This window comes from Callorhinus ursinus, unplaced genomic scaffold (genome assembly GCF_003265705.2).
Source record: "Callorhinus ursinus isolate GAN/ISIS: 27379988/994484 unplaced genomic scaffold, GSC_fseal_2.0 scaffold1, whole genome shotgun sequence".
NCBI classification, from domain to species: domain Eukaryota; kingdom Metazoa; phylum Chordata; class Mammalia; order Carnivora; family Otariidae; genus Callorhinus; species Callorhinus ursinus.
In genome coordinates this window covers 96660450-96681295 of record NW_027397063.1, presented here as the reverse complement: position 1 = coordinate 96681295, position 20846 = coordinate 96660450, and the positions used below count along the sequence as shown (strand labels likewise).

General features: G+C 40.4%; 1 protein-coding gene across 5 annotated transcripts in view; it reads right to left on the bottom strand.

Annotated features, from left to right (window-relative positions):
• The window catches only part of VEPH1 (ventricular zone expressed PH domain containing 1), a 240610-nt gene extending 222567 nt beyond the window's left edge, over positions 1-18043 (bottom strand). For 4 of the 5 annotated variants that reach the window (XM_025879871.2, XM_073898159.1, XM_073898151.1 and 1 more), the window contains exons 1-2: positions 17812-18043; positions 9359-9654 (exon numbers count right to left, since the gene is read on the bottom strand). In XM_025879871.2, coding sequence (XP_025735656.2) covers positions 9359-9556 — 198 coding nt within the window. In that variant the 5' untranslated portion in view covers positions 9557-9654; positions 17812-18043. Of the gene's footprint in view, positions 1-9358; positions 9655-13705; positions 13856-17811 lie in introns of those variants that run through there. The other variant, XM_073898129.1, reaches the window with a different exon arrangement.
• Between the last annotated feature and the right edge of the window lie 2803 nt (positions 18044-20846).

The following is a 20846-nucleotide window of genomic DNA, read 5'->3' as shown; positions in this document are numbered from 1 at the left end:
TTTAACCCAGTGCTGGTAGTAACAATAATGTACCTAATTCAGTCGGAATGTTAATATGAAAAGCTACGGAAAATTTATGCACATGTAAGCATTGGCAACTTTATTATGCTTAATACCTGGCCAACAGGGATTGTAAGATTGTAACCAATTATAAAATATATACTTGCTTCAGAGTTATAAATAGGTGAAAACTGTCTTGGAATTGATAATACATGGCCACTATATTTGCTAAAATTTTATTTTATTTATTTTTTTAAAGATTTTATTTATTTATTTGAGAGAGAGAGAATGAGAGATAGAGAGCACGAGAGGGAAGAGGGTCAGAGGGAGAAGCAGACTCCCTGCTGAGCAGGGAGCCCGATGTGGGACTCGATCCCGGGACTCCAGGATCATGACCTGAGCCGAAGGCAGTCGCTTAACCAACTGAGCCACCCAGGTGCCCTTGCTAAAATTTTAAAGGTAACTACTAAAAAAGATAGAAATAGAATGTAACTTTCAAACCAACAGAGCCAATAGAGGTAGAAAATGAAAGGATAAATTTTCACTCAATTAAAAAAATGCAGAAAAGAAGATAAAGAGAAATTCAGAAAATCAGGAACTATAAAATGGAGAAATATATCCAAATATATAATTTATCACGATAAATGTAAATTAAGTAAATTTACCAATAAAAGACAGATTTTCAATTTGAATTATTTAAAAAATTTACTTATATGGTGCTTACAAATTATATTTAAGTCATAAGGACATGAGAAGGTAAAAAATAAAAGGATAGAAAAAGAGAAAATAGGCAACTACTCCAAAGAAAATAGGCAAAACTTATCAGAATAAAGTTGCACAGTACATAATAATAAGAGGAAAAGTTCTGCAAGGAATAAATCACAATCCTAAACTTATTAATACATAATACACACGCACACACGCACACGCACACACGCACGCACACACGCACACGCACACACACACACGCACATGGAGGAATACTACTCAGCAATAAAGAAGAATGAGATCTTGCCATTTGAGACAACATGGATGGATTAAGTGAAATAAACCAGAGAAAGACAAATACCATATGATTTCACTCACGTAAAATCTAAAAAACTGAACAAATGAACACAAACAAAAAACCAATCTGAAGTATTGAGAACGGGTGGTTGCTAGAGAGGAGCTGGGTGGGAGGATGGGTAAAATAAGAGGATTTAAGAGGTACAAACTTCCAGTTATAAAATAAATGTCACAGAGATGAAAAGTGCAACATAGGGCATGTAGTTACAGTATTGTAATAACTTTGTATGCTGACAAATGGTGACTTCACTTACTGTAGGGAGCACTGAGTAATGTACAAAATTATTGAATCAGTATGTTGTACACTGAACCTAATGTAACACTGTATGTTAATTATACTTCAATTTTTAAAAAAAGCTCCCAAATTTATAAAGGATTCTTGACAAAATTACAAGGAGAAATCAACAAACCCAAAATTATAGTGGGAAATTTTCAAACACCTCCCTTAGCGTTTGGCTGTCTAAGCAAACACAGATTTATTGAGAATATAGAGAACATAGACAATACAATCAAAAAGAGTTCTTTCATCAACTTACTTAATACCTTATACTCACTAATTCGAGAATACACATTCCTCTCAGACACAAACAGTACATCTAAAGAGTCAGGACAGTGCGGTGGCTTAGAGGTTTCTGAATCCAAATTCTCTGGGCTTGATTCTTGGCGCAGTTACTCACTAGCTAGATACTCTTGGACAAGTTGGATTATTAACCTCTCTGTGCTGCAGCTTCCTTGCCTACAGAATGGAGATGATATTATACACTTATCTCTGAAATTTATTGAAAGGACTAAATATATTAACATGTGATAAGCTCTTAGGAGAATTCCTAGAACATAGTAAGTGCTACATTATTAGTTACACAGATTAGGCACAAACTGTGCTACAAAGCAAGTCTGGACCACTCCTAAACAAGCGGTATCATGCCATTCATGTTGTCCAACTACAATGCAGCTAAATTTTAACTTAACAACAAAAAGATTACAAAAATTCTTCAGGAAATTAAAGCACAAACTTCTAAGTTATTATGAGTCAAAGAGGAAATCACAATCAAAATATGAATTTAGAATTCGTAATGAAAATACTATATCTCAAAAACTTGTGGGATGATATTAAGTGGTACTTAGCAAGAAATTTAGGGTCTCAAATGCTTATACCAGAAAATAAGAAAGTAAAACAAACAACAATGACAATAAACAATAAGCTAATCATATAACTGAGGGGATTAGAAAAAGAATAGAAAACTACCAGAAAAAGATCAAAGAGGAAAACAAGTGAACATTTAAAAAGAAATTAATGAGATAGAATAAAAGACCCTATACAAATGATTAATAAACTAAAAGCCTTTTAAAAAGACAAAGCTCTGAATATATTAATGAAAAAAATCAGTGAAAAAGAGAACTTAAATACAGATACAGCAGAACACACAAAAAAATAAAAAAAAGTTTTATGCCAATACATTTGAAAACTGGGATAAAATATACAATTTCCTAGAAAAGATATTTTACCAAAAGTGACTAAAGCAAGCCCCCCCAATTTTCTTCAAAGAAATGAAATCAGTAATTTAAAAATTGACCAGCACCACCCCCCCCAAAAAAACCCTGCATGGTGCCAAGAGGGTTTTATAGTTTTCTATGAAATTAAGGAATAGATTGCCACAATCTTATAAAAGTCTTATAGATAACAGAAATGTGGAAACTTTTCCCAGCTCATTTTATGACCAAGTACATATAACTTGATACCATAGCCAAGGAAATACAGTGGAAGAAAGGACAATTGTAGGCCAATCTCATGGTTCCAAAGCTTCTTTAAAAATATCAAACCAAATCAGGAAATGTACTAAAATTAATGTCAAACTTCACTTTATCCCAGAATGTTACGATGGTTTTATATTTTAAAAATTGATTATTATAGGGCGCCTGGGTGGCTCAGTTGGTTAAGCGACTGCCTTCGGCTCAGGTCATGATCCTGGAGTCCCAGGATCGAGTCCCGCATCGGGCTCCCTGCTCAGCAGGGAGTCTGCTTCTCCCTCTGACCCTACCCCCTCCCATGTGCTCTCTCTCACTCACTCTCTCTGTCAAATAAATAAATAAAATATTTAAAAAAAAAAATTGATTATTATAATGCACCACATTAACAAGATTAAAAGGGAAAATAGGATTACTTCAAAAGAGCAGAAAAAGCAGTTGATAAAAATCAATCAATTCCTAGAAAAACAGGAATAAAAGGGAACAGAGATTTCTCTATTTTTCTTACTCTTGTATCCCCAGCATCTCGTACAGTATCTGGCATATAGTAAGTGCCTAATAAGTATTGCTGAATAAGTGCGGAAAAATAAGACATTAGGATTAATAAGAGCATTGAGTAAGTTTACTGGATATATGATCATGATGCAAGTATCATTTCTGTTTTAATCATCTGAAAAACATAATTGGAAAATAATTTTCTAAAGGATGCATTTATAATCTCAGCAAAAAAAATCTAAAATACTTATATATTTTAAAAAGGACTTAGGTGTTATATGCAACTGATGAATTATTGAACACTGCCTCTGAAACTAATGATGTACTATATGTTGGCTAATTGTGTATAAATAAAATAAAAAAGGGGAGAAGGACTTATAAGACTTTTAAGATCTTTAAGAAAAAAATCGTAAACTTTATTGAAAGATATTTAAGAAAATCTAAGTAAATATATTGATATACAATAACTACAGATAAGAAGACAGTAACATAAAGATGTTAATTTTCTTCAAATAAATTCATAGATATAGTAAAATTTCTATAAAGATAGTGACAGAATCATTCATCAAAATTGAGAAGCTAATATTTTAAAGAAGCTTGGGGATATTTGTCCTACCAGATACCAGGACTTATTACAGTAAAAGGTATAAGACAAGCTACATTAGGAATAGGAGACATGCAACATGCATACATGACAGGGTCTGTACAAGAATATAGAAAACCTCCTTCAGATTAATAAGAAAAGTCTTTTTAAAAACCTCAATGGAAAAATGGAAAGAAAAAAAACTTAAATCGTATAAACAGGTACTATACTGAAGAGGAAGCCCAAATGACAAATAGCAAATAAACACGAAAGAATGATCTGTTGCCCTTCCCAATCATGAGGGGAGTGCAAATTTAAAGAACAATTAGATATGGTTCACTTAAATTGACAAAAACGTAAAAAAATCTGATAACAGCAAGCATTGGTGAAGATGTAAAGCCACTGGGAGCCTCAAGCATGGCTGATGGGAGTGTAAGTAGGTACAGCTATAGCGGAGAGAAATTTGGTGGCATATCAGAAACCGGAAGTATATAAAACCCCCAAAACGTTGTTTCACTCCTAGTTGTCTTTGCTAGAAATACTAGCACATTTGCCGAAAACGCTGATTATAAGGATGTTTGGTCACTATAACACTGTTTAAGTAGTAAATGGCCATCAAAAGAAGAATGGATAACCAAACTGAGGCATAGTCATTGAGTGGAACACTCCCATCCCTCAAAAAAGAAATGAATTGGGAATACCTGTACCCTCATAAACCTCAGAAACATTATATTGAAACTTATGATACCATTTATATAAAATTTAAAAACATGGACTACAATGCTACAAATAATGTTTGAGATATGCACGTGTAGCAAAGAAATAAAACATTCATGGATAAATACCATAGTCAGGATATTGGTTACTCAGGGAGGAAAGGGAGGAGATTTGAAGCAGAGAGAAACATTCAGGTGATTTCAATTCTAATTTTTAAAACTGGGCAATTGGTGCATGCCTACCATTTTTTATTGGTTTTTAAAAAACAGTAAAGAGAACCGGAGGTGGGTGTATGGGTTAGGCAAAGGGAACGTGGTGGGGAAGGAGTGGGAAAAGAGAATGAGCAGATAGGGATGAAGTAGTCTGGGAGGAGAGCCAAGGTAGTAGAAGAAATGGGTAGGAGATGAAAGTAGTCCAGAAAGGACTTGACATGAAAAGACAAAACTTAAAGGCACATTGGGGAACTTGGAGAGAATTTTGAGTGAGCAGTCGCATTTTCAAAGCAAAGCATAAGGACAAACTATCTCCCAGCAGTGTTTTGGACTAACTAGTTGAAAAGAGGGCATGGACTGTAGAATGGAATCTAGGAAGGTTCAGTGATTGTGGGAGTGACTTCGGGAAAAGGATTGAAGACTTGCTTGCTAAATTTTCAGATTCTACAAAGATGGGAATGAGAACTAATATATTGGACAGAATCACAATTTTTAAAAGGTATGAATATCCTGGAATGAGGGCCTGAAGACAAGAATATTATTACACTGGTTTAAAATGTGACACGATACACATACAATTTATTTTTCAAGTTCTCTAATTACAAGTCTTGATTCAAACTGAGGGTTCTGGTACACGGCAGGATAAATGTGACCAATTCTGTGATGTTACTGTCGAAAAGGAATTTTAGAAACAGAGTATCTGACTATTATCAGCAATTGTTCCAAGCAGCTGGTTTCAGTACTTGGCCTTGATAAATTACAATAATGAATTAGGAAGATTCCAGGGGAAAGAAACCAGAATGTTGAGAGTGTAGGCAGTACTTGGGAGCTACAATGGGACGTCCTCCAAGAATATGGAAACAAGATTGCCGTTTGAGGATTAAGTGAAAAAACATCCACTGGCATGAGTGGGATTAGCCAGCTACTGGGCTAACCCAGCATGCTATCTGTACACGCAGGACTACAGGTGAGTTAAATATAGGGAGATAGGGCTGGATGTGATTTTAATAGAGGAGGAAACCTAATCAATGATAGTATCCATTGTCTAGAGAAAGACTGGGTAAATAGACTTGGTGAGGACCAGAGGGAAGCACACAAATTCTGACTGACTTGAATTATAATTTGCATTGTAAATAGATAAACCAGCTCTCAGTCTTGCATTTGGATAGCATCACGAGGATAGCATTTGTCATGTACTGACAAAATTGAGCTTCCAGACCTAAGTCTGGAAAAGTGAGGTAGTATAACCTTTCTCTGCCATAGGCTCCTTCTTTGTCATGGAAAAGCGTGCAGCCACTAGGACCCTGAGGATGTGTAGCTGAGAAGAGAGAAGCTAGAGGCGATCCCTGATACCCATTTTCATATGTTTAAAGTTCTTATAGGAATAGAGTTACCCTCTTTTGATCGTTGGGGCAATGAACAGACCAAAGAACAATGTATAGAAAATACAAAGAGTAAGATTTCATTTGGCTGAAAGGAGGAGCACACTAACAATTTTAAAATTCTGACAGTGCAGCAATGGTCTCTTTGTAGGTTAGGATTGGTGATAAGCAACAGAAAACGTTGGGATACCCTAACCGTAACAAAGGACTATCTCTTTGGAGCACCATCGCCATGACAACCCTCTGCTGCCTTTTTTCTAGAACTACCAGGAAAGAAGGTCTGATTGGCATAGTCAGGTGCCCCCACTTTTTCCCTCTCTGCTCTCCTGGCAAGGACAAGGTAGAAAACTGACTGAAGGGTCCATCGAGGCTTCATGAAATGGCAAGGGGAAATTTATAAAAGGAAAATTGAGGAGCAGGAAAAAAAAATATCAGAAACTTACTATGTTCTCATCATTGCAAGAGTAGAAAGAGAGGTCACCTGTTTGTCAGGAATCCTAAAGGAGGGATTTCTGTGCTGGAAAGAAGTTGGAAATGATGATTTAGAAGATCCCTTCCAGTTCTTTGTTTGTAAAGAGGAATTGAGAAGTAGAATTGATTACTGAGATCCAGGGCAATTGAGAAGTAGAATTGATTACTGAGATCCAGGGTCATTAGGAAAGCCCTAATAAGGGAAAGATGGGATACAGATAACAGGGAAGTGAGCCATAGAGTAGACATGGCCGTGCAGTGGACTAATCACTGGCCTTGGTCATTTGAATGTCATGGGCATTGAAGCTTCATGGAAAGGTTTTGAACAATGGGGTACATGCAATAAAATCTTTGGGAAGTTTAGTCAGGTAACTGTTAGTACATTGACTCAGAGAACAGTAAGACCAAAGGCAAGAGGATCAAAACTGTTTTGATGGCCTGAGCCAGGGGGATGGCAGCAGGACGGGAAAAGGAGCCGGTGAAGAGGCATTTCTCAGGCAGTGTCCACAGAACAACAGCGAGTGAGAGGAGTGAGAGAGTGAGTGAGAAAAGGTCAAGAGTGACTCCAGGTTGCAAACCTGGGGATCTAAGAACGTGACATTACAGCTGGAAGAGAGATGGTAACTTCCGATTCAGACAGATTCAGTTTTGAGATCATGGATATCAACTTGAGGCTTGAGGTGCGGGCTTGAGGCTGAGGGAGAGATCGAAGGCTGAAAACACAGATCTGGGATTCCCTAGTGTAGAAGTTGCCCTGGAGGAGGTCATATGAATGGATGACTTTCTATAAGAACAGAGTGTAATGCCAAAGGACAACTATGTATTTTTAGGAAGAAGTAATCACTAAGAACTAGAATCACTAGAAGCCATTTCAGGAATAATGAAACTTGAACTGGCTTTAAAAGGAATGGAGCGGCAGAAGGAATTCCATCCTGAGACATACTTATAACTAGGATTGAGTAACAAACAGAAAAATGGACTGATCTGCCTAATCCCTCTAAAAACGAATTCTTTTTATTCTGCCACCCACCTGCTCATGCCCCTGTTACAGGTGGAGAAATGGAAGAAGTGAGAGGTGACTGAAGTTGGCAGGTGAAGACCACAGGAGAACTACTAGCTCTCCAGCCCTGCTGGTCTGGTGGGACACTGATCGGAGGCCTTAAAGGACAGACAGTGCTCCTGGGGACAAGGGATCTGCCTGCCTGAATGGTTAAGAGTGGGGATATATAACAAAACTTACCGGTCCTAAAATTCTGAATTTGACATCTGTTAAAATAAGCAATTGATGAAGAAAACTAAAGAAATCACTGACAGTAGTGACCTCTAGTGGAAATAGGCTTCAGGGAGCTTATATATATATATATATTTTTTTTTTTTCTATTAGATAAGATGAAAATCAGTGGCATATTCAGCCAATTCGTTTCCACAAGAGTGTGAAGGATGGGGCTGCTGGAAATAGCACACAGATCCTGCCCGGAAAGTGGAAATGTACCAGGAATACTTTGTGTTTTGAGTCAGACTAAGCTGATTAACATTCTGGGGAAAAAAAAAATGTGGACACATAATTGCTGTCAAAGACATTAGCTGCGAAAAGAGTGTTTGGGCAATGACTTCATTGGCCACACGGGGGGCATGGTGTGTTCATGGCAGCCAATAAGTGAGCAGGCTGACTGTCTTGGGGAGGAAGCTGCGCTGGTTGCTGGTATGCCTTTTAAACACCTCTTCATTAAAACATGGAAGAAAGCTGTGATCTGTGAAATGTGCACACATTTGGTAATTCAGTATTTTATGGTTCAAGTCCCGTCTCTTTCCTCTGCCCGGCGGGCTGTTGGTGCCAAGTGTTAGCAAACGCTATTGAGCTGGGAGGACGCAAGAGATGCCCAGGAGAGTTGGCCTTTGAAATGGGACTAATGGCATGTAGGGTCCGAGCACAATGAAGAAGGGCAAAAACAAACCACACTGGGCATGCTCATCCACCCGTTTTGGCAAGTGCTTTCAGAATATATAATCTTGACATTGAGGAGAAACAAAGGAATGGGAGGGTTGATGGGGATTTTAAATTTGTCTGATCACACTGGGGGCTAATGATGGGTGAGTTGAATTAAATAGGTGGGTATAGAAAAAGGAGTAAATGAGAGATTTTTTTTTTTTTAATGGCGATTATACAGAAATACATAGAATCAGTGTTATCAAGCCCTGGGCAACTGTCACTTCTGGCAACAGAGTGATCCTTGTCTCCTATTACCTGTATGTCAGGAGGTGTCACCCTGCCTTCTTGCATTATTCACCCTCCTCCACACACCCTGCTTTGTTTACTGATGCTGTTGTATAGCCTGGCCCATCTGCTTTTCCCAGGATTTGCTCCCTCTCCTCTCCGTGTCATTTCAAGGATAGAAAAACAGCCCTTAGATAAGCCTTTTGTGATAATTCCACTCTGGTCTGAAATTTCCAGAGTTCTGGTCTCCAGGAGTGGGCGGGAGCAGCCTCGCTGCCCTCCTAAGTCAATGATTGCCCTTGTGTTATTTCTTAGATGCCAAACTAAACAACAGAGCTGGGTTAAAAGGAACCAGTATTAAGTGGTCCTTCCTCTTTCCCCATGCAAAGATCCTTTCCCCCAACATATGTACAGTCATTCAGCTCTGGAATAAGTCATTTCGGGTGTCTAGTTTGAAAACTGGTTTACTTACTGAAGATGAGCTAATTATTTTAATTTGCTCCAAAGCTTCTGTCAGGCTGTCTTCAATCTCGGAGTCATCTAAGGAGAAGAGGTCCCCGGCTCGTGAAAGATCTTTTTGTCCTAAGACCAGTCTGAACAGTTGGTGCATGATGAGGAGTCTGATAATCAATGGACTTTCTGCAGGCCCAGGACCATATGTTTCAGTCATCAGGAGTTAGTAAGACAAAAAACATGCGGCAGGAAGTATACTTTGTATTCCTTGAAAGGTCATTTTTCTCCAGAATTTGAGGTCTTCTTTGACTCTCCCTGGAAAAGAAACAAATGATAGGATAAAACTGCTAGTAGAATGGCATGAGCTCAGAATATGAACTTGATGCCCAGCAGAGAGGGGGGGAAAAGACATTTGGAAATGTGCATAGAGTAACAGATCCTGACTTGATGACCTTCAAATGAGCTCTTCCCTTGTTTTTTTTTTTTTTTTTCGAAAGGTCTTGTAAAAAATTATTAGGTTTCTCTAGAATTTACTATGAACCTTAAAAAGCTGCTTAACCCTCACACTTACTTTTCTCCTTTCTATATCCATCCCCTTCTCTCCATGCCACAAGGAAACAAGGGGACAAGCAACTGATATGCCCAACACTCACCAGATTTCCCCCAGATTCCCATGGAACCAAACAGAAAAGGACAATGAAAGGAAAGAGGGAACACAGAAAACATCTCTTAGAACTACTGCCTGGTTTTCTCTTTTTTCCTGGATAGGGAAACCAGTGCTTGCCTCCTTGGCTGGATTTCTTTCCTATACTGACAACAGAAGCTCTCCCAACCCTACGTTCAATACTTGCTTTATTCATATATACTCTCTAAAGAAAGGATTCTGCCTGGGAGTATGAGGCTACATAGATCTCTGCTGAATGTGAGTGTGAATTTGAGCTTTAACACTGAACTTGAAAGTGATAGCACTGCAATGCAGGCTAAAGAGGGAAGGCATTGGGATCAGGCAGTCTTCCCTCTATTCCCACAATTGAAATAATAAAGTCCCACTATACTTCTTACTCAATTAACAGTCCACAGAGAGAAGGGCAATGGCACAAATTAAATATCTGATTTTTCTCATCAGCTCCCTTATGGGCCTAATAAAATCACAGACCATTTGCACTGGTAGAGACCTTAGCCATCATTTATTTAATGACTTCCCAAAGGCTCCATGGTAACTACAGCAGTGCTGTTCTCTTGATTTCAGGCCAGTGGGCTTCCTCCCTGGTTTACAATGAAGTGGAGTCAGCTCATGTAACTTACAAATGCAGACACATGTTCAGAGAGTGAGAGCTGAGGATGACTTATTTAATATAAGCATCTAAGCACTAGGCAATTCTGCCCAGCATTTCACTTGGAATGTGTTCTCCAGGATGAGTGTGAAAGGCAGAGGGGAGTCGTCTGCTGCTCCCTTAGGTGATGTCAGACCTCCCCTCTGAGCTGTCACTGTGCAGGCACCTCTGCGTGCTGAATGCAATGTTAAAGCTTAAAGATACATACTCCCCACGCAATGTGGTCTCTAAACACAAGCCATTTGGGCGCCTGGAGGGCTCCGTTGGTTAAGCGACTGCCTTCAGCTCAGGTCATGATCCTGGAGTCCTAGGGTCCAGTCCCGCATCGGGCTCCCCACGGCGGGGAGTCTGCTTCTCCCTCTGACTCTCCCCCCACTCATGCTCTCTCTGTCTCATTCTTTCTCTCTCAGATAAATAAAATCTTTAAAAAAAAACCACACACACAACAAGCCAAATCCTTCACCAGGCGCTCAGTTAAATAAGCGGTATCAGTGCATTTTGTAGCCGTTGAAGTTGTGTCAAGGGTAATATTACCTACATGAAACTTTTGTGCTAACCACCAGCTCTAGAAAAATGACACTCAATACTTGCATATGCTTGCCTTTGTTCCAGGTTCTGTCCTAGGTGCTTTGCAAACACTAACTCACTTAACCTTCATGATAACTATATGAGGATATTTCATCCCCATTTTACTGGTGAGGAACCAAGGCATTAATACCTTGCCCCAGCCACACAGCTAGCAAACTGGAGAGCTGGGACTTGGACCCAGAGATTCCAGGATTAGGCTCCAGGTTCATAACCACTATGCTATGTTGATTCCATGTAGGGCTCCGCGTGCAGCTACTGTTAGGAGTAAAAGCCCTCAGAGCATTATTAACATTTGAAGATGAAGATATGGGTAGGGTGATAAAGCATGAAAAGGAATTTCTCTTCCCTCTGACACTGAGGGAAGGAGGGACCCTGCATTCTTGCCCATCTATGCCCTGGGATTAAGGCCAACAAGACAGCAGGAAAGTCACAAGGAAGAGAAGCTTAGAGGAAAAGAAAAGCAGGAGAGTTGGCTGGGGATAGGGTGGGGGGGTAGTTTTGGGGGGTGGAGAGAGAGCAGAGTGAGAGTCCTACAAAGTAGAACGCACCCTTGCAAATGCGGAAGGGTGGAATACAGTATCTACAGGAAAGATAGGACAATGTTTTCCTGAATTTTCCCTGAACACATTTCCCCCCCGCCCCAGCCTCCGACATTTGCAGTGACAGGGTCTCAGTGAAATAATATTCAGGAAAATAAGACATTGGTTGGACATTGGAAATGATTTCACCTTGACCAGCCAGCTCGTTGGTCAATATCTCGTCATTCCTGAAGCAGAGTCAGCTGCCCCAGACATAGTGCGGCTGGAGCTCCAAGAATGAGCAGAAATACGTGCTGGTGGAGAGGAGCACCCCAGACTTTCCGTGGGCTCCTTCTTTGCTCTCCACACTTACAGTGACCCCTGGTACGGAGTCTCCATTCATGCTGTTACATTCATGCTGTTACTCTTGAGTGTCCATCATTACAAAACAGTATTGTTCAAAACACCGCTGTCCGTGAGAATTTTCACACCTCAAAGGGTGGGGTAGGGAGAGCTGAGACTTACACCAAACATCCTACAATACAAGGATGACCCAGAGAAAATCTCCTCTGTCCTATAAAAGGAAGTTTGGGGAAGTACAAGGGAAAGAAAGATCTCTCCTAGGGGAAGATGCTAAGGAATACCTTTGTTAAGGAAATGGTGTTCGGGCCAGACACTTTAGGATTAGGTTTCATTCAGTGCACATATTCTGCAGATATATTAAGTCAGCTGCTGGTCTGCAGACTGATGTTCAAGGCCTAGCCTGGCCACTCAATGGCTGTTGGACCTTTTGGTTCATGCTTTTCCCTTCTCTGAACCTCAGTTTCTTTACTTGCAAAATGGGGCTAATGCATGCCTCGTCTACCTCACCAGGTTGTTTTGAAGATCAAAGCTAATAACACATAAAAGAGCCCTTTGTCAAATAATGACACCAACAACTAATGTTTAGCAGGTGTTTCCCATGTGGCAGGCACTACTATGAGTGCTTCCTGAGCACTGAGTCACTTAATTCTCACGACAATTCCATGTGATGAGAAACTGATGTTCGGAGGAGAGGAAAGTAACCAGCCCAGGAACACCCAGAGAGTAAGCTGCAGAGTCAGAACTGAAGGCAGTTGGTCTCCCAGAACAAAGCCCTGTCAGTTGCATACATAACCATGGGTGATAATTACTGAGCTGCCTTGCTTCCATCGGTCTTCATGTAAAGAGCACCCCACATGGTACATAATACCTCCCCTTCCTGGATAAGGATCAGCAAGGCATGTTATTTATTTTTCAGCAGCCCTGGTCAATGTTTTGCTCAGGTGTCTGGCTTCCCAGGCTGATCTCTCTGCAACAGCAGAGAAGTTCGGAGACAGATCAAGTTCAACCTCATCCTCTGCGAAACTCCCTACCCTTACGAATGCCATAATCCTGTGGCCTATATCCAAATATACAGATGCACCCACCGAATACACACAAGCACACACGAATACACATATGTGTGCATCTCAGATGCTTTCTATGCACGAAGCTCTTTGCTAGATACTTTCTTCTCTGTTCTCCCAACAACCTGGCAGGTAGATATTATTACCAGAGAGGAAACAGGACTGGTGAGGCATCGCGTCAAAGGTTACACACAGAGCCAAAATTCACATCCAGGTAGGTCAGCCTCAAAGCTCATACTTTTGGAATTACAAAAACTGGCTTATAAAATTCCTTCTTACTGCCAGCTTTTGCTCTCCTAATTTCTCTCCCTAATCCTTAAGGGACCTTAATCTGAAGCCCACTTTCTCCTTATTTAATATAAGTATCTATTTTTTAAGCAGGTATTGGTTGACAAGTCAAGTTTCTGCAAGGAGAAGCAGACACCACACACAAAAATGATTATGCGCCACGCCTGACACACTTCAGGGAGTCCCAGCTGTCCCCACAAACCGGCTTTACCTGCGTGCTACTCTTCAAAGGCAGGCAGCTTGCTGTTAATCAGCTGTATGTTTTGAGACTGGGCGGGAGATTCGAGCAGCGGACTCCATCCAAGGGCACAGCGAGTGGAATCCACTCAGCTCAGTGAACCTGAAGTTGCTCATTGCTGTGCTGCTGGTGCCGGGTGGAAGAATTCAAGGAATGCAGTCCAATGCCACCGGCAGCTCCAGAACTGGTCAGGTGACAGGCTGCACCTCACCCAGTGGAGAGTTGCCTCAGAGAAATGCTCTTGTTTCCGGGGGTGAAACAGAAAGCCTGCCCTGGTAAAGTAAAGTTGTTTTTAACAGAAAACACAAAACCCCCTGTGTTCGTGAAAATCTATACTTTCCCTGGGAAGAATGGGGTGGGGGGTGGGGTCGAAAAAGCCACACAAGAAACAGTTTCAACAGAACCTCCAGCAGGTGAATGGAATGGCTATTGGGAGCCATTTCACAAAGCCTGGGGAAGAGAGGACTGCAGCTTCATGAACGCTTCCCTCCCTCTCAAGATTTCACACCCAGAGTTTGAAACACTGAGCGTTTGTCCTGTGAGTCACAGCTTCTAAAGCAGTGATCCTCTTGCTCTGCCTCTAGATTAATATTGTTGTAAATTTAAGGATGCAGGAAGTTGCTACTAATACGAACAAATCACTAAACCAAAATGCATACCTTCTTCTTTTCCACTCTATTTTCTGGGAGGTTCTTCATAAAAATCCACTTGGATTTGCACTTTAAGTCAGATACGTTAAATATTGCAGTGACACTCAGAGAAAATGTTTGTCTTGCTTCATCTTACTGACACTCTAGAGAAGGAAAAGATCCTGAAACTCTCAACACTTAAAGATGTCAACGATTAATGGTGCATCAAGAAAACATGTTTATAGAGGCGCCTGGGGGGTGCAGTTGGTTAAGCGTTGGACTCTTGGTTTCATCTCGGGTTGTGATCTCGCTTGTAGGGCTCCGTGCTCGGCGTGGAGTCTGCTTGAGATGCTCTCTGCCCCTTGCACCTGCATTGTCTTAAATAAATCTTAAAGAAAACATGTTCTTCAATTGTATTACTCTCTTCCTCTAATTTGTCCTTATAAAGGGTCTATTGCCCATCAAACGACCTATCTGCTGGCAAAATGTACAGGAAGCTGAGCTGCAGACAAATTCATCTGTGTGATCACGACGATATGAATCCCAATAGTGCTACCCTGCAAAGGCCTGTGGTCCAAGTGACGACACACCTGCCATTGAACAAGGTCCTATGCTCCAGGGGAATGACCTTCCCAGACATTTGATGATCGATCACATTTTTATGCCATCCACATATGCAGAATTCCTTTGAAGAGTTTGCTTTATAAAAATGGGGCATCCAGTCATCCATGAGTAGGTGTAGCCTTTCATTGGTAATTTTCTGGCTTACAGATGGTGATGCAGTTTCCTCTTTTAAAGGAACAGACTCTATTTCTTTAGGTTTCCCTCTTCTTCATTCTCTATTCATTATTAATGGTTCTTATTGCTCGATTTTATCCAATATTCTTACATTTTTAAAGGAGTACAGGGTCCAGACCTGGACATTTTCTAGGAACCCAGTAAGAAGAGCAGAGTGGTGAGAGGTGGGAACCCAGACACAACTGGGCTCAGCTATGCCATTACCTGCAGTGTAAATCAGGACCGATTAATTAACCTCCTTGAGCCTCAGGTTCCTTATTTGTACCTGAGGATTGTGATGAGGGCTGTTGGGAGATTTAATGAGATTATATAAAGCCTTCAACATAGAACCTAGCATATAGCAATCACTCAAGAGTTAACAGCAATCATATCCCTAATGATGTCATTATTCTTGTAGATCATTTTCCTGTTACCATGTCCTTAGGCCATCCCGTTCAGGAGCTAATACACACCGCTACCTTCTGCCTAACGCTGCGTTCTCATGTTAAAGATGCATGGGTCTTTTCTGTCTGGGTCATATTTATACCCTAGCTGTACTCCCTGCCAAAACTTAAATCTGGGTAGTTTATGCACTATCTTGAAAGGGTCCCTATTGATTTTTTGGCAAACTTGTTCCCTGGAGAGAGCCTTACCCCCACCCATGGCTAAACAGTAACTGGATTTTTTTTTTTTTTTTTTTAGGGTGGAAATGGTTTGAAATACAATGCATCTCAGACTTTTTGTGGCTGGATAATCCAAATACCTGAGTTTTCTGTGTAAGTGTAGTGCTCACTCCCACATTTATTAGTGAGAATGGAGTGTATAATTCCCTCCAGGGCACCAGAGGGAAAAGTTCTTTATGACTTTTCAAGGCGACCTGCACTCAATGGGCACTAATAAAACATTGCTGGTTTACTCTATTATTCATCAGTAGATCTATGAAATAAAAATACACATGAACCAGTGGACTTAATTGCCCCACTATTAGGATACCACCTGTGGAAAAAGTTGAAACTCTTTGGGGGAATTTCAATAAACATAATTAAGTCAGAAAGCCAACTTATTCTGAGAAAATTAGCCTCTAGCTTCCAACGTGGGGTTAGGGTATTCTCAGGTTTCTTCACTTTAGAAAATTCCAGAACAGCAACATTTATTTACGTTATGTTTTGGACAACACTTGCACATCAAAATCTTATTTTATTCACCTGTATTATAAATACCCACTGACTAACTTAGACCCGTTTGGGTTCTAGAAACTTTCAATAAAGTTCTCAGATTTTCCCCTGAAAGAAAGGATTAAAGATTCTTTTCAAGGAGCATCTTTTTCACACAGTGTGAAAGAGCTACAGGCGTTCCCATGGGAATTGGCTGCACACATTTCAGCCCTTCCCACAAGATGTCTATTGTTCCCTGTGCGTCTCTCAGTTTCCTCTGCCGTGACATGTTGCTTCATTCACTTCTCCTGAAAGCCTCCGAGGCTGCGTTATTTCAAATGACGCAAAAGGACTCAGCCCTTGGTCTTTTTCTAGAATTCATACAATCTAAATTTGTAGCAGGTTAATTATCATAAGCACATACAAAAAATAGGTTTGGTGACCTGTTTAGGCAAGAGCTCAAGAAACATTTAATTTTGAATACCTATTGCGATTTATTGAAATACAGACAGGAAATATTTTCTTTCTTTGGGAATGAGGGAAATATCTTCAAGTCTAACAAACTTTCTTAACCGAGAATTTGTGATCTGTAATAATGATTTCACAGTGTATCCATTTTCACAAAGTTTGACTTTGCAGGTCATATTTTTCTTAATTGATATAAATCTTGGTATACACTGACTAAATCTTATGTCAATATAAATATTAATAATCAACATAAATCTTGCTAAATTTTTTTAACTCAAATTTTGTAGGTTTCTTTTTCCAGAAAACATACCCAAACTCTCAAATTACAAAGAAAATTCAATGTTTAACATGTCTGTATTTACATTTAAATTCCATATATTAAGCACCTGCATTGACCAGTTCAAATGATGCCTTAGGCATTTTTTCTGTTCCTTAAATTGAAAACCTCCACATTTCAGTTTACAATGTCATGGAATCCAATAGTTGATTACTATAGCAACTTACATATATATTTGAAAGAGCAAAAAAATAGTTCGATTCAACTACGATTTGTAAGATAACTAAACTATCAAAAGGAAAAATGAGAGCAACAATAAACAGTAATGGCGCCTCCTCAACCCACTGCCTGGAATGATGCTGTTGCATTTTCTTTGAAAATCATAGGCAAGGCCAGTCCAGTCTCGTTGCAGGTTGCAAGATATTTCTTGAGGTAAACAAAAGTGTGAAACAGAAATGAGTCCAGACAGTTTTGGAGTAAAACAAAAATGCACATACTATGAATCTAGAAGCACAATTTTCTGCTCCTGAGGCCTAGAGACATGTTTTAATAACCCAGAGAGAGGTGGCTTTTTTACCCTAAGAACCAAAAAGCCTGCATACGGGGCTAGACACACAACTCCCCAATGTGCTTCATCTGCATAATCAGCCAGCCCCTGGAAGTTTCTCTGCCCCACTCCCACAGCCCACTCCTTCATCACTGCAGCTTCTGACATTCACTTTAATTAGCTTTTGTTTTTGCTGAACAAAAGGACAGGGAAAAAGATAGCCATACCTCTTAGCACAGGAAACTCTGGCCATCATAAGAAATAGAAGGCAAAATGCTTGACTTTAGAGTAATTCGGCTGGCACCCATGATGGAGCTCAGAGGCAGGCAGCCGGGTAGCCCCTGCCCCTTCCTGCCCCGTCCGGTCCTGTTGGCAGGTTCTCGTCAAGCCAGCTGGCTGTACACTTGATTCCCTCCGCTGGACTCGCCGTGTGCGGTCGGGCAAACAACTAACTGCTCCTCTCTCCCCCAACCTTCTGCTTAGCGCGAACAACTGGCACAAAGCTTCACTTATTTCTACAGTAGATTTAGAGAAGCTTCCCTGAGCAGATCAGTGGTTTGCAAGAATTAGAAGATTTGCCTAACAGCCGGTAACTTAGTTTCTGTTAATGAATAACTCACTTTGAGGGATCAAGGAAGTTTTAGGTTAATATCAGATGTGGAGCCTTTTATCAGGCAGGCATCAGTGAAAGGCTCGGTGAGGAATGGAAAGATGGAAGCAGTGGAAGGAGATAATACTTAAAGCAAACACACAGAAGAAAACACTGGGAGAGAAACAAAATGGCTAGTGTAAAGGAGCAAAGTCTAACTATGCTATTGGTATTGTTACTGACTAACACTGAACGACTGAATGAAGCATCCCTACTAGCACTGGGGATTTCTCCAAGCCAGCACTGTTCTTTCTTATGCCAATCCAAATTGCTAATTCACTTCCTTTTACCATCCAAATATAGAACTCCTCCTCTCAGGCCTAATACGCTGGGGATCCCTTATGAGCCGTCTTAACATCTCGCTCTCTTTTAAGGAGAATGCTCTCCAAACCTCTAATGCATAAATTAATTGGTGGTACCCAGTGGATTGTTATATATCTGGAGGCTCTCCTCTCCCCTTTTATGTGTATGACATGGGTTTTCTCCCCTTATTGATTTGAGGTTTCGCCTACACATAAAGCAATAGGATATTTCTGAGACTCTTCTAACTAGCTTTCAGTCAAACTAAGTATGAGAGTGTGGGGCAGTGCAGCGGGGAAGAGTAAGGTATAAGGTATACATATCAGTATTTCTATGTCGTTAGGCAATCGTGCTGCCATGTAAATAAATTGCTGGCTCAGTTAAAAGGCATTCTCCTGGGATGAAGGGGACTTTCTCCTGTATTTACTACCCAACATCCACTTATCCCACTTCTGGTAAAAACTGTACCCAAATTTCTCTTTGGAGGCGATGTTCTTTGGGCAGAGCTCACTCACATAAACACATTAGGTCTCAGCCAATCAGAAAGACTGCATTCTCCTGACCATGGTGATTGATTTAGACAATGAGCAATGACCCCTTCCAGGCCAGTGAGAGTCATGAGAACGATGAATGTTTGGCTTTGAGAGGACAGAGTCTTTCCTGTTAGACTTGATGACAAGATGTTATAAGGTATGGCTGCCCTTGCCACATTGCCACCAAGAAACCAAACCTTAGTGACTTTGTTTGAGCCACTTAAAACCAGCTGTCCCTGAAGTTGACAAGACCCACCCTTTCTCGTAAGCCAATTCCTTAATAGCTTAAGTGATTTTATGCTGGGTTTTCTGCCATTTGCCATTGAAAAAGTTCTGTTTGGCTAAATTAGCCGAATCCCCATTTGTGAGAGGGCTCTTCTGGGTCCCCCCAGTGCAGCTCCTTGCAAAGGAAGTGGACTAGGAGGTGCATTAGGGACCAACTATGACAAATGAGTCCCTTTAATGACAACCACAGGCTTTCACGGACAGCCAGTAAAGGCAGGAAAGGCCTGGGAAAGACCGTAGTCATTCAGTGTAACTGAAAGTGTGACTTTCCAAATTGATTCTCTTAACCAACATGTTCACTTCCCCAAATACTTCCACTTTACCCACCAAGACTTGTCTGGTAGTTCCTAGCCACATTCTGTTTGACCTCAATGAACCTGATCACGGAATCCATCCATCCATGCAGAATTTTCATAAATTCCTTTGGGTAATTAGTTGCACAGAATATAGCTTTACCTTTATTTTTTTTCCCCTTCTGTTTCTGCACAACTCCCATCACTACCCTCCCCAGTCCTCTTTGATAAACTTGAAATAAAGAGCATTCTCTCTAACCACAAAGTTGGACTAAGATGCTTCCTTTATAGAAAATACATAAATTTTAAAGCAATTTTAAATGGGTAAATTACATATAAGCACCGAATTTTTAGATGATTTCATTTTCTATAATGGTTTTTCTACCTGAAACCAGTGACACTCCTTCAGGTACACCATTTCTGTGTTCAGCCTTCCAGCTTTGCAAAAATTCATTATAGGCACAGAAATACCTAGGCATATCCAGGAACTCCCTTTTAGCTCAGCAAAATAGCAAACAGCTTGGACTGTGAGAATCAAGTGTTGTTTGTTTTGTTGTTGTTGTTGTCATTGTTTAAGAACAGGGAAATAGAGAACTGTGGCTAAGATTTATTCAGTTTGATTCATTATAATAAAGAATTTGATTAAAAAATATGATAGTAAAAGTAATATCTTTTACTCGCAAATTTGAGAGAACTCATTATTTTCCTAAATTAGCTCCTCCTTCTGTTTCTTATCTTGGTGAAGGGCCCTCACCATCCACCAAGCACACAAACTAGAAAGTTGCACATCATCCTCTATTTCTCTCCTTTCTTTTCCCACTCATGTCCAATGATTCCATCACATCTTAGATCCTGTCCGTTCTGTGTCCTCAGCATTATTCATGATCTACAGTGGATAGATCTTAAGGTGATCCTCAAGGATCCATTTTCTGGTATTTATACCTTGGGGTTTTCTCCCCCTTAATGTGGGTGGGACTTGTGACTTGTTTCTAACCAATAGAATATGACAAAGATGATGGACTGCTACTCCTGTGATCACCTTATGCTATATAAGATGCCATCTTGCTGACAGATGCCCTCTAGAGATTCTCCTTGCTGGTTCAATGAAATAACTGGTCATGTTGAGAAAGCCCACATGACAAAGAACTAGGGGCGGCCTGTAAGAGCTGAAGGTGGCCTCCAGCCAACAACCAGCATGAAGC